Raw genomic sequence first — 13,985 nt, 5'->3', positions numbered from 1 at the left:
GAAACTCCGTTTTAGGACATAATGTTGTTCTCCAGTAATGACAGCTTTTACTAAGCCATAAGCATATAAGCAATGACTACAGATCTGTGACAGCTTTTATGGGAGGAGCAGTGGAAGGAAGGTGGGGTAGTAATAAGTCCCTATCTATAATAACAAAGACGTCAACAGATGATGTCTAATGTAAATAAAAAGCAGCATATGTATATAATTGAGATACATTGATGAAAGATACAGCTAGAACATAAGCTTCATGAGGACAGGATCATGAGGACAGGATTTTCTTGATCTTGTCCACTGCTATATCCCTAAGACCTACAAGAGTCACTGGCCCATAGAGACAGTAGGATTAGGAGGGGGGAAGGGGCAGATAGGGGTCTATAGTTTTATTTTATAAACTTCATGGTATTATTATTTTAAAATATAGATAATTATTAAAATTTTTAAATATGTTAATAAATAAAACCCATCATCAATCCTAAAATCATAGAAAGGCTAATTTAGTATTCTAGATACTCACTATCTGAATATCTAGTATCTAGATATCTAATATCTAGATATTCACTATCTGAATATCTAGTATCAGAAGAACACCTACCACAATAGTTTAACAGCATTATCAACTTTTATTAAATTTTAACTTTTCTTAAAAATTGTTCAATATTGTATTTTAATTAAAAATATGGAAGAAAATCAGGGTGCCCAGGTGGCTCAGCTGGTTAGGTGTCCGACTTCGGCTCGGGTCATGATCTCACAGCTCATTATTTCAAGCCCCGTGTCGGGCTCTATGCTGACAGCTCGGAGCCTGGAGCCTGCAGCCTGGAGCCTGCTTCGGATTCTGTGTCTCCCTCTCTCTCTGCCCCTTCCCCGCCCATGCTCTGTCTCTCTCTCAACAAAAATGAAATAAAATAAAAAACCAAAAAGGTATTTAAAAAAATACGGAAGAAAATAAATCAGAAAAAGGATAAATAAAAATATTCCCAGGGCACCTGGGTGGCTCAGTCGGTTGAGCGTCTGAGTCTTCATCTCGGCTCACTTCATGATCTCAGAGTTTGTGGAATCGAGCCCCGTAAGTCAGGTTCTGTGCTGATAGTGCAGAGACTGCTTGGGATTCTCTCTCTCCCTCTCTGCCACTTGTCTGCTCATGCTCCCTCTCTCTCCCTCAAAATAAATAAATAAACTTAAAAAATATTCCCAAGAAAAATTTAAAAATCTTAGTGTATTTTCTCAGCCATGGCAGGGAAATTCTAATGAGTCATCATTTGGTTCTCTAAGGAAATCTCAAGTTTATTAACATAGATATCCTTCACAGACACACAGCATCTACCTGAATTGGCAATGAAAAACATCAAAACTTACTTCTGAGGGTTTGGCTACATCTTTTTCATCCACATATTTTGCCCATGGTCCCAAGAAACCATCAATATTAGATGCATCATTTTCTTTAAACTTTTTCCTTTTTTCTATTTTTTTCTGACCAGTTTCAAACACAGTTAAACCTACATTAAAAAAGAGATTATAAACATGGATATTTTTTAAAGAAACAGCATTTACATAAATACATATATAGAGCATATATGTTTTTACTTTGTATGGCTAAAGAAAAGTGATTGTTCAAGTGACCAAAGATTTATTTAAAAACACAAAATAAAATCTATATGAATCTGCCAGATAGACCAACTCATGGTATACAAAAAGAGACTCAACCTTCTGGGAAGAGAAGCTTCCTACTGTTCCCAATATTTTGCAAATCCTCATCTATTTAAAGAAAAGACCCAGCTATGTAATCCTACAATGATACACAATCCTTTTAATGAATCATGGACCTAGATCAGTAGATTTTACCACTTTTTGAAAGAAATCCAGCAATTTAATATTGCTAAATAATGATAAAGCTACTTTTGAAAGCAAGAATAAATTAAAATTTATCATTTAAAAACTGAATTAGGTTAAATTACATTAGGAAATTAATAATTTTGATTCACTTGTAATTCAACAATATTAATTAAACAAGGTTTCACAAGAATCTGGTATTCTTCCAAGTGATCTCAATCTAAACTGGACCTCTAAATCATAAATCTTAGAATTAAAAAGAAAGGAGGAAAGAGGGTGTTTCTGGTTGAGGTTCTGATTTGATCAGTAGGAGGTGGCACTCTGGGTGCCGGCACTAAATTGGAAAAGGTTTATGGGTCACGGTCACAATCTAACTACATAAAAGATACGGCTTGTAGAGGTCTAACTTAAAAAAGCTTACCTATATTAATTCAAATCAGTTTCCTTCAGGTTGCATGTTACAACAAAAGCTTGTTAAAATTCTATTTTAACAATAATGTAGCTGGATGATATGATATAGGGTCTGTAGCTACTAACTAGAAGTCCTCATACAACCATATTCTTTTTCTAATGAGCATATTTCATGGGTAAGATTCCAATGATGAGCTTTGTGAGAAGTTAGCATTTAGAATATGACACTTTGTCTTGTAAGTACAAAATGAAAATCTGCACCAACATATATTCTAAAACACATATTCAAACTCAGCCTTCAAACCTTTAAAGATAATCTTTACAGACAATGTATAATAAAATTTGTTCTGCTCTGTAAAAATGTAGCTTGACGTTAGTGTTGAGAAATAAACTGCCAAGATTAGCTACACATTAATTATAATTTATTGAATGATTTCTACATGGTTGGCACTGTGCCTAGTGCTCATCACAACCCAGAATAATAGGTACCAACATCTTCCCTACAAGGTTGCACACCTAGTTGAGTGGCAAAAACAAGCTCTAAACTATAATAGTTCTAAATAATACTGCTCTAAAATATAGCACTGTATTGTCTCAGCTTAAAATAAAACCAACCTAATAAAACACTAGTTTTTTCTTACTGCTGAAAGTCAATCTGCAAGACAGTAATCCTAAGTGTATGTATACATAGATATAGACACATACATATATATTTGATATTAAATATTTTAAATAAATTTGAATAAATTACCTTGATTTTTTTCAGCTTCTTCTACAGAACCAATATATTTAGTAGACACTTGGTGATTATCTAATGAAGGGTCTAATGCATAACCTGAAAAGGAAGAAAGTACATATTATGGATACATTTTTGTCATGTATAGTTTATTTTATTACTATACGAATACACTCATTTCACATTTTCCTTCCTAGATGTTGAAATGGTCTTTAACTTAGGACCAAATCCCTCTTTCCTGAGCTATGTTCCTTTTAGAACAATTAACCCAAATCTCAGGGGGGACCATGCATGACTTCAGTCGAGTAAAAAGTATTCTTATAGGACGAATTTAGCATTTTGTCATTACATTATTAACAGTCTCTCTGGCCAAGATATCAGACTTTAGTCTTAAATTCTAAGATCTTAAAAATATATGTACATCACACGTTCAGAAGCTTAGAAACCATTTCCTTTTTGTTTTCGGTAATAGATAAGACATGGCTTTAGCTTATTAAATTATATAAACTATTAAGTAATTGAAAAAAGAAGAGACTAAGAAGAATTATATAAAATCTAGCTATTATTTTGAAAATGCTATTCTCAGGAAAGAGTTTTGTTTCTCAATTTTAAAATAATACATTTCTACTTCATAAATAACTATGTATGTTTCCTTGGTAAGAAAAGTAAGTAAGAATATCTACTAGCATGTGAATACACTGCTTCAAAAAGTCATGAAAGTGGGACGCCTGGGTGACTGACCAGTTGGTTGAGTGTCTGACTCTTGATTTTGGCTCAGGTCATGATCTCAGGGTGGTGGGATTGAGGCCCATATTAGGCTCTGTGCTAAGCATGGAGCCTACTTGAGATTCTCTCTCTCTCTGTGTCTCTCTCTCTCTCTCCTTCTGTCCCCCTCCCTGGCTTGCTCTCCCTCTCTCTCAAAAAAAAAAAAAAAAAAAAAAAAAAAAAAAAGTGATGGAAGTATGTAGCTGCTATATATATAAATGTAGTCTTCAGTGGTCTTTGGGAACTTAAGGAAAGAAAATCTATCTATATGAACTCAAATCAATTTTTCCTTAAGTGGGGGTGCTATAACATGATAAATGGTGAAATCAGTTTTAGCAATAATCTAGCAAATTTATAAAAGAGAGCTAGATCATTAATCAGTTTATGGCCTATGACTTGCATGAATAATCATAAAACATATAAAAGTATTAGCCAATTTTTTAAGGGGTACATCCTAGTGGATCAAGTTGACACTTAATTTTCCAGCTGAAGATTAAAGAGAACTTCTTTTGGGGAACAGAAAGAGATTTGTCATTAAACATACTTTTCAAACAAACTAAGGATATAGGTGTTCAACTCATCCTCATGATATGCTAGAATAGAAACAACCACCTTGGCTATTAGCTCATTTGCATAGTTTTTCCAGTATTAAAATATGTTCTTAGCCAGAGGAGAAAGCTTGATGACAGAAAAACAGCTTTGGAGTAGAATCTCTGAAATCACAGGTTCAAATCCCATGAGTTATCTTATCTTTCATCTCTTTGACATACAGAACAGTGCTCTGTAAGGGATTTTTAAAATGAGACTTTATAAGGCTCATATAAAATTTATACCAACATATCTGATGTTAAAAATCCCCATCTCAATCATAAAAATTTATCTAGAATGTAATTCTATTTTGTTGGAGAGTTATGTCTATACCAATGACATTGCATTATGGGTTTGGAGGAAGGGAGGGGGAGGCAGAGAAGAAAGGGAGATCCCTGGTCCTTCCTGTGATATCTGTGTAAGCACCAATCCCCAACTCATTTGGCCATAGTCTTGTTTCTGGGACAGGAATTCATGCTCTCTTCCTTTTCCACGTCATCTATGGTAAAATAAATCTTTACTGCGATTATCACCATTACCACTACTGCTTCCCACCCAGGTAATTAAGGGACAATAATATTTTCCCTTCACAAATAAGAGAAGTTAAATATTTAGCTATATACCCTACTAGAAGCCAATCAAGTGATAGAGCAAGATATAACTCTAACACTACAGAATTTTAGTCTAATTAGATTTCTATCATCCTATGGCTCAAGTAAGTTTGAATATGTCTGCATTTCAGTTCTGAGATATTCTCATCTGTCTTTCTAAAGTTCATTTTCCTTTTTATGCTTTTAATACAGTTAATGCCTACTTTCTTCCTCTGTAGTCTGTCTGAAGTAGCTCTAACAATACCAACCTTATTAGTAGACCCTTAAGATTATTAATACTAATATACCAGTGTATAAATAAGAAGATACAGTGTGCAAAAGAATCATCACAAATTTATGGAAAAACCTTCAACCTCACTAGTGGTCTACAAGAAAAAATAAAAATAAAGAGATATATTTTTACTATCAAATAAATAAAGGAAAAACAATCATACAGATCTTGGGTAAAGAGAAATAGGACTTTTACATGTGGTGGTGGCAGTATGAGTTAGGATTCTTTTGGATAGCAATTTGACAACATATAACAAAACCTTTAGAGACACTTATATTTGGTGATGTGCAGGAAACCATTACAACACCACTCGGACCGTGCTCTCTGGCCACCGCACTCCCACCCTTGCCTCCGGTGCACATTAAAGATCCAACACCATCACTGACTCCAAGTATTTCACAACCAATAAAAGAGGAGAAGTCTTTGAGTTGAAGGCTAAAGTCAACAATGAAAAGAAAGAAAAGAGGAAGGAGGCTATAAAGAAAGCGACTGCTTCCATGACTATGGCCCAGGACATTAGCTCTCTCTTTCCAGATGTAGTAAACTACGCAAACGGACAATGTGGAATTAAAGAAGCTTGTGTATCTCTATTTGATGAACTATGCCAGCAGTCAGCCAGACATGACCATCATGGCTGTCCACAGCTTCGTGAAGGGCTGTGAAGATTCCAATCATCTAATTCGGACTTTCACAGTCAGGATCATGGGGTGCACCTGGGTGGACAAAATTATAGAAGATCCCTGCGAGTCCCTCCGCAAGTGCTTGAAGGATGAAGATCCGCATGTTTAGAAAACAGCAGCAGTCTGTGTGGCAGAACACCATGATATCAATGCCCAAATGGTGGAAGATCAGGGATTTCCGGATTCTCTGCTGGACCTCACAGCAGATTCAAATAGCAGATTCACCACCAATGGTGGTGGCTAATGCTACAGCAGCATTATCGGAAATCAGTGAATTTCACCCAAACAGCAACTACTTGATCCGAACCCAAAGAACATGAATAAACGGCTGACAGCACGAGTAAGTGCACTGAATGGGGCCAGATTTTCATCCTGGACTGCCTAATTACAACCCTAAAGATGACCGGGAGGCTCAGAGCAGCTGTGTGAGCATGTTAACTCCCCAGCTATCTCGTGCCAACTCAGCATTGGTGCTTTCAGTGTTAAGAGTCCTAATGAAGTTTCTAGAGTTGTTACCCAAGGACTCTGACTACTACAATATGCTGAAGCCAACACTGCTCAGGTTCTGGAAGAATTCAAGGAATATGCCAAAGAAGGGGATGTTAACTCTGTTTGCAAAGCTGTGTGGGCCACTGTACTGTGTGCCATCAAAGTGGAGACATCTGCTGAGTGCCGTGTGAGCACATTGCTTGATCGCATCCAGACCAAAGTAAATTATGTAGTCCAAAAGGTAACTGTTGTCATCAGGGACATGTTCCACAAATACCCAACAAGTATGAAAGTATCATTACCACTCTGTGCAAGATCTTTAGACTCACTGGATGAACCAGTTGCTTGAGCAGCTACAATTTGGATTGTGGGAGAATAAGCTCAGAGAACTGACAACAGATGAGTTACAGGAGAGCTTCCTGGAGAGTTTTCATGATGAAAAGCACCCGGGTGCAGTTCACTCTGCTTGATGCCATAGTGAGGCTGTTTCTCAAGAAACCATCAGAAACACAGGAGCGAGCTGGCACAGCAAGTCTTGAGTTTCGCAACACAAGATTCCGATAATCCTTGACCTTGGTTCCCCAGTCAATGTGCCACAGGTGTCCTCCAGGCACATGAGAGTAAACCTGTTAGGAGGAGGACTACATAGTCCGGTGGGACAATCCTCCATCCCATCATCAGTGCCCACAACCTTTGCTTCTTCTCCTATTCCTGTTTTGGTCAACAGTGGTCTGAATGACCTATTTGAGCTCTCCACGGGGATAGGCATGGCACCTGGTGGATAGGTAGCTTCTAAGACTGCCTGGCTGCCTGATGTAAAATAAAAGCTAAAGGCTTGGGAGACATCTGGAACATTTATTCACTGCCAAGGACACATCTATATGGAAATGAACTTCACCAACAAAGCTCTGCAGCACATGACAGACTTTGCAATCCAGTTTAACAAGAATAGCTTTGGTGTCACCCCCAGCACTCCTCTGGCTACCCATACTCCACTGATGCCAAATCAGAGTATTGACGTCTCCTTGCCTCTCCACACCTTGGGCCCGGTCATGAAGATGGAACCTCTGAATCATCTGTAGGTGGCTGTGAAAAACAAGACTGATGTCTTCTACTTCAGCTGCCTCGTCCTACTCAATGTGCTTTGTCTAGAAGATGGCAAAATGGAGCGCCAGGTCTCCCTTGCAACATGGAAGGATATCCCCAATGAAAATGAACTTCGGCTCAATGAACTTTAAGGAATGTCATTTAAAGGCTGACACTGTTTCCAGCAAATTGCAAAACAATAATTTTTATATGGTTGCCAAGAGGAATGTGGGCCGGACATGCTGTACTGATCCCTAAAGCTCACTAATGGCATTTGGATTTTGGCTGAGCTACATATCCAGCCAGGACACCGAAATTATACACTGGCGCTGAAGCGTAGAGCTGCTGAAGTCTCTTGGTACATCTATCAGGTCTATGACAGTATACTGAAAACCAAATAGACTGGTCTGGTGCCCTCTGGTCATGCTGTGATTGGTGCAAGCCAAGAACTTTCAACTGGAAGAAACTGTATTACCACATAGAATCTGAACCCAAATCAAACCAAGGCCACCGACCACGGTAGTGACTAGTCTAACTTGTGCTAACATTAGGGCACAACCTGTTGTACAGGTTTAGCTTCCTGTGAACATTTGTAACCACTGCTCCAATCATTTCCCACCTCCTGCCACTGCTATCTGTCCCTGCTTGTGAGCTTCTCCACAGTGTGCCAATGGCTGGTATTTTTGAGTGTAGTTTGATATCTTGTAATTAAAAGCCTATTTCAAAAGCAGAAAAAAGATAAAAAATAGTAAAGCAAGGGAAAGTGTCACTGACTGGGGTGCCTGGGTGGCTCAGTCGGTTAAGCATCCGACTTTGGCTCAGGTCATGATCTCACGGTCCGTGGGTTCGAGCCCTGTGTCGGGCTCTGTGCTGACAGCTCAGAGCCTGGAGCCCGCTTCAGATTCTGTGTCTCCCTCTCTCTCTGACCCTCCCCCGTTCATGCTCTGTCTCTCTCTGTCTCAAAAATAAATAAAAAATAAATAAAACATTAAAAAAAAATTAAAAAAAAAAGTGTCACTGAAAAAAAATTTTTAAAAAACATTTATATTTATATTTATATTTATATATTTATATATATATTTATATTTATATATATATAATATATATATTATATATATATTTTATATATATATATTTATATATATATATATATAATATATATATTTATATATATTATATATATATTTTATATATTATATATATATTTTATATATTATATTATATATATATATTATATATAATATAATATTATATATATATATATTTATATATATTATATATATATTTTATATATATATATTTATATTTATATATATAATATATATATTTTATATATATATAATATATTATATATAAATATATATTATATATAATTTATATATATTATATATAATATATATATTTATATAGTTATTTATATAGTTATATTTATATATATAACAAAAACATTTATATTCTTAGAACTACCCCTGGGAATTCATCTTAAGAAAATGAAAAAAACCCATAAAGTTTTATGCACAAAGATATTTACAAAGATAATTTAAAATTACAATTTAAAAAGCATTTTACTGCAGTGTAAGATATACATCACTACATTTTTTTTACATCACATTTTTAATAGTGAAAATTAGAACCAGTTTAAATCTAAATGACACAAGGAATGTTTACATAAATTATACATCTTCAGCAGAGTATTTTACAAAATCATTTAAAAAGGTTAATGAAGAGTTTCTGATACTAAAACGAAAGCTCAGTTAATAATGACTATGGTAGGGGCACCTGGGGTGGCTCAGTCAGTTACCCATCCGACTTCAGTTCAGGTCATGATCTCACAGTTTGTGACGTTGAGCCCCGCATCAGACTCTGTGCTGACACCTTGGAGCCTGAAGCCTACTTCAGATTCTGTGTCTCCCTCTCTCTCTCTGCCCCTCCTCTGCTTGCACTCTTCTCTCTCTCTCTCAAAAATAAATAAACATTAAAAAAAAAGTTTAAAAAATAATGACTATGGTAAAACTAAAGGTGTTTATTTTAAATTCTATTTTCCACTTCCATAGACTGATGTGGAGGAAATTCTGGGTAACAGGAGGACCAAAAGAAGTCTGAAACATCACTGAGAAGCCCCAAGTTAAGACTAGCCAGGGAACAGGCCAAGAACCTGGAAGGAAAAGGGAGGAAAATAGGACAAAAGAATTCACACAAACCACTGAGAGATGAAATCAGGAGAAATACCATAAACAGACGCTAGAGTAACAGCCTATCTTCACTGATACGGACTCTACAGGCGGGTCTTGTGATAAATAAAATGTAGAGTACAATAGAAATCTTCCAGGAAGAATGCACTTAGATTATAACATTGCTACAACCATTTAAAAATGGGAAGAGAAGTAGGATCAATGTTTGTTCTCTAGCCCAGCAGGTTGTACAGTGATATATTCGAGACACGTAAAACTGAAGTCATGTGCCATCTCCTTTATGTCTCAGAAATAACACTAGTACAAGGTGTGAGAAGATCTGCTCCCTGGTACTTTGCAAATGAGGGAAGGTAACAGAAAGGTCTCCTAGCCTTACATTCCATGTAGAAGGGTGCGAGAAAACAGATAGGAATTACAATCTGAAATCAGACGAGACCTTTTGATGAGAAAATAAGACTTTTAAGTTAACAGAAGCTATACTTGCTGAATACTTAGGGGTAAAGAAAAGAGAAATTGCTAAAACTGAGGTTGTTTAACTTATTTATTAATTTAAGTTCAAGCAAACTGTCCTTGGTTCTAAGATTATCACAAAGGAGACAGACCATAATTTGTTTAGCAATCGGCTACTTCTTTTATTCCAGGCTGCCTAATATAGGATAGCCCCAAGTCCATTTTTGAACCCAGATCTAAACCAACTTAGTTTTAAATGTTTTTACTATAGGGGCCGCCTGGGTTGCTCAGTTGGTTAAGTGTCTGACTTAGGCTCAGGTCATGATCTCCCAGTTTCTGAGTTCAAGCCCCACATTGGGCTCTGTGCTGACAGTGCAGAGCCTAGAACCTGCTTCAGATTCTGTGTCTCCCTCTCTCTGCCCCTCTCCTGTTCGCACTCTCTCTCTCTCTCAAAAATAAATAAACATAAATAAATAAATAAATAAATAAATAAATAAATAAATAAATAAATAAATAAATATTCTTACTATAGGATAATTTAAGAAAGAAAATAGTTATCAGTATAAGCTTAATTGGACATTTTCTTTTCTGTTTTGTTTTAAAGTAGTTTTAGCTATCTAAATTATTGCTTAAGTCCTCCCTAAAGAAAACAAGCAAAGTCTTTAAAAGTCTATTTCATACAGGCTAGAATATAATAATAAATTCATGATGTAATAAAATTGATTTTTATGTGCTATACACACATACACACACATATACTTCATATTTACAGGGGATCCTTTATGGGTACAAATGCATTTATAACCATTTTATTGGACTGGAAGAGTCCCACTCTTCTAGGTGATTTCAGAAGTATACAGTCTAAGTTTTTGAACACTGTTAATTATAACCTTGACATGATGAAATATAACCTAACACATGACAATCTCTTCAAAACCAGTTTCTGAGAATGTATTGTGATAAATACTATCTTTACTAAAACTCTAAACTAATACACAGTGAATCAGTTTGCATCACTCCCTAAAAATTAGAAAAAAGCAACTTTCCAACATTAGAATAAATTATGAAAATTATGACAGAACCCATCAGTGGATACTACCAAGGTCTTAAAAATGACAAACTGGGATTATAAATTAACACTGGGAAATGCTGATGGTAGAACACTGAATAAGAAGGTGAGATGCAAATTTTTCACTATAGAATGATTACAGTATAGAGTAACTTGGAGGGATAAAGATCATAATGCTAAAAGTAGATATTTTAGTATAATGAGGTTATAGGTAACCTTTTTCTTCTCTCTTTCCTAAAAGTTTTAAAATTTGTTTATATTCTTTTTTTATGAAAATAACTTTTGTTAAAAATCATCACTGAATACATAGTATTTCACGTGATACTGTTTTATTAACCTTTAAAAATGTTTTTATAAAGTTTTATTGAAGTTTATTTATTTACTTTGAGAGAGAGAAGAAGAGAGAGAGAATCCCAAGTAGGCTCCACACTGTCAGCACAGAGCCCGATGGAGGGCTTGAACCCACGAACCGTGAGATCATGACCTGAGCCGAAATCAAGAATCAGACATTTAACTGACTGACCCACCCAGGCTCCCCTTAACCTTCTTTAATCCTATCTTATAATAATGGAAGTTAATGGTAGATAGGACAGAAAAATTTGTTCAGAACTTAAAACAAATTCTGTAAGAAATAAAAGGAGGAATTAGAATTCTAACTGCAAAGAAAGAAAAAAAAGAGAATGTGCTGATGTCTAAAGATGTGATTATTAAATTTGTTGTAAAATTCAAAGTTTTCTTTGTCAATTACTTTTTGGAAAAGAAACATTAGCACACGAAACTAATTCATAAAGAAGATAACAACTACAACAGCATAAAGACACAGATGAGGATTACAGAAAGAGAAAGGAAAGGTACCACCGAATACTAGCAAATCTGATATAAGTGACTAGGAACTATAATCTGTGGAACTATCAACAGGGACATTATAAAGACCATCTTCTTTTAGAGGAGATTCCTGACCTTGTATGCATGTTAACTTTATTAAATCCTACCACTGACAGATCAGATATAATTATTTTACACAATGAGTCTGTGGCCATTCTATTTCCTGATGTCCTTCAGTAAATAAGAGAAAACATTTCAGAGAGAAGATGTGAGAAACAGAATAAAGTCAGTCGGTTAATAACAAGATATACAGAATGTACCAAAAAAACAAATAATCTGATGAAAAATGAGCAAAAGACATGAATAGACATTTCTCCAAAGACATCCAGATGGTCAACAGACGCTTGAAGACATGCTCAACATCTCTGATCATCAGGGAACTGTAAATCAAAACCACAATGAGATATCACCTCACGCTTGTTAGAATGGCTAAAATCAAAACCTCAAGAAACAACAGGTGTTGGCGAGGATGTGGAAAAAAGGAACCATCGTGCGCTGTTGGTGGGAATGCAAACTGGTACAGCCACTGTGGAAAACAGTATGGAGGTTCCTCAAAAAATTAAAAATAGAAGTATCATATGATCCAGTGATTCTACTACTGGATATTTACCCAAAGAATAGGAAAACACTAATTCAAGATTTATGTAGCTCTATTTTACTGCAGCATTATTTACAATAGGCAAGTTATGGAAACAATCCAAGTGTCCATCGATAGTTGAATGGATAAAGATCTGAAAGATATATACAACGGAATATTACTCAGCCACAAAAAAGAATGAAATTTTACCATGTGCAACAACATGGATGGATCTAGTGGGTATAAAGTCAAAGTGAAATAGGTCAGTCAGAGAAAGAAAAATACTGTATGATCACTCATATGTGCAACTGAAGAAATAAAACAAACGAACAAAGAAAAAGAGACAAAGCAAAAATAGACTCAACTATGGAGAACAGACTGATGGTTACCAGAAGGGAGGTGAGTGGGGGGATGGTGAAATAGGTGAAGGAGATTAAGAGAACACTTATCATGATGAGCACTGAGCAGTGTACAGAATTACTGAATCACTATAGTGTACATTTGAAACTAATATAACAATGTAGGTTAATTATACTGGAATTAAAAATAAAAGTAAATTCAACACTATCTGGTCATTTACCAACTTCAACAGTGACCTGCATATAATGGACATTCAATAACAAGTGTTCATTATCAAGTACAACAGAGAACATTCTGTTTTTAAGACCATAGAGTATTTCTAGTACTCAGAAATCACAGCAGATTTAGAATGACAGCTAAAAATATTAGTTCAACTTCACACTTGTATAAATATTTATAGATGTGTTTAAGAAAATGCACCTTTTGAAAAAGGAATCTAGGTTATTAAATTTAAAAAGCAAGAAGATAAAACAGATTATCACACACCCAAAAATGTGTCGAACTGGAAACTGTAAATCTTATCTCCTTACCATAGGTGGCAAAAGTTCTTCTTTGCTGTTCAAACATAAAGTCATTGATATGAGCTGGTTCAGCATATCCAGAAAGCATATTTCTAGGGGCAGCCATTTGCTGTGTCCTAAAGGGATTTTCTGGTCCAAACTGCAATGTTATAAGAAAAAAAAGTCAAACTTAAATCCTAAGTATATAAAGCCAGAATACTAGAATTATTGTACAATATATTTTCAACTCTAAATCATTAGGGGCTAAGTAACCTACTTGGGAACATGCTCCCCACACATGGTTCAGCACAGTTGGGCAATGGCTGATGAGCACTGTTTGTCAGCCCAGACCCTAGGACAGAAGGAGAGGAACCCAGCTCACCCAAGTCTCTGCACGGCTATTTAAATTTAAATTACTTAAAATAAAATATTCAGTTCCTCGGTCACACTAGCCAGACTTCATGTGCTCAACAGTCACATGTGGT

General features: G+C 35.6%; 2 protein-coding genes and 1 pseudogene across 2 annotated transcripts in view; 2 read left to right on the top strand and 1 right to left on the bottom strand.

The window, feature by feature from the left end:
- CDC40 (cell division cycle 40) overlaps positions 1-13,985 on the bottom strand; it is a 61,419-nt gene that overhangs the window by 25,592 nt on the left and 21,842 nt on the right. The window contains exons 4-6 of the mRNA XM_023254239.2: positions 13,531-13,660; positions 2,993-3,076; positions 1,357-1,496 (exon numbers count right to left, since the gene is read on the bottom strand). Of these exons, the coding sequence (XP_023110007.1) occupies positions 1,357-1,496; positions 2,993-3,076; positions 13,531-13,660 (354 nt within the window). The remainder of the gene's footprint in view (positions 1-1,356; positions 1,497-2,992; positions 3,077-13,530; positions 13,661-13,985) is intronic.
- Positions 1-13,985, top strand: part of METTL24 (methyltransferase like 24) — a 170,751-nt gene that overhangs the window by 137,187 nt on the left and 19,579 nt on the right. The gene's annotated exons all lie outside the window — the stretch shown is intronic.
- LOC123385627 lies at positions 5,578-8,279 on the top strand (annotated as a pseudogene).

This window comes from Felis catus, chromosome B2 (assembly GCF_018350175.1).
Source record: "Felis catus isolate Fca126 chromosome B2, F.catus_Fca126_mat1.0, whole genome shotgun sequence".
Classification (NCBI taxonomy): domain Eukaryota; kingdom Metazoa; phylum Chordata; class Mammalia; order Carnivora; family Felidae; genus Felis; species Felis catus.
Note: the sequence above shows the minus strand (reverse complement) of the source record. Positions and strands in the feature narration are given on the sequence as shown.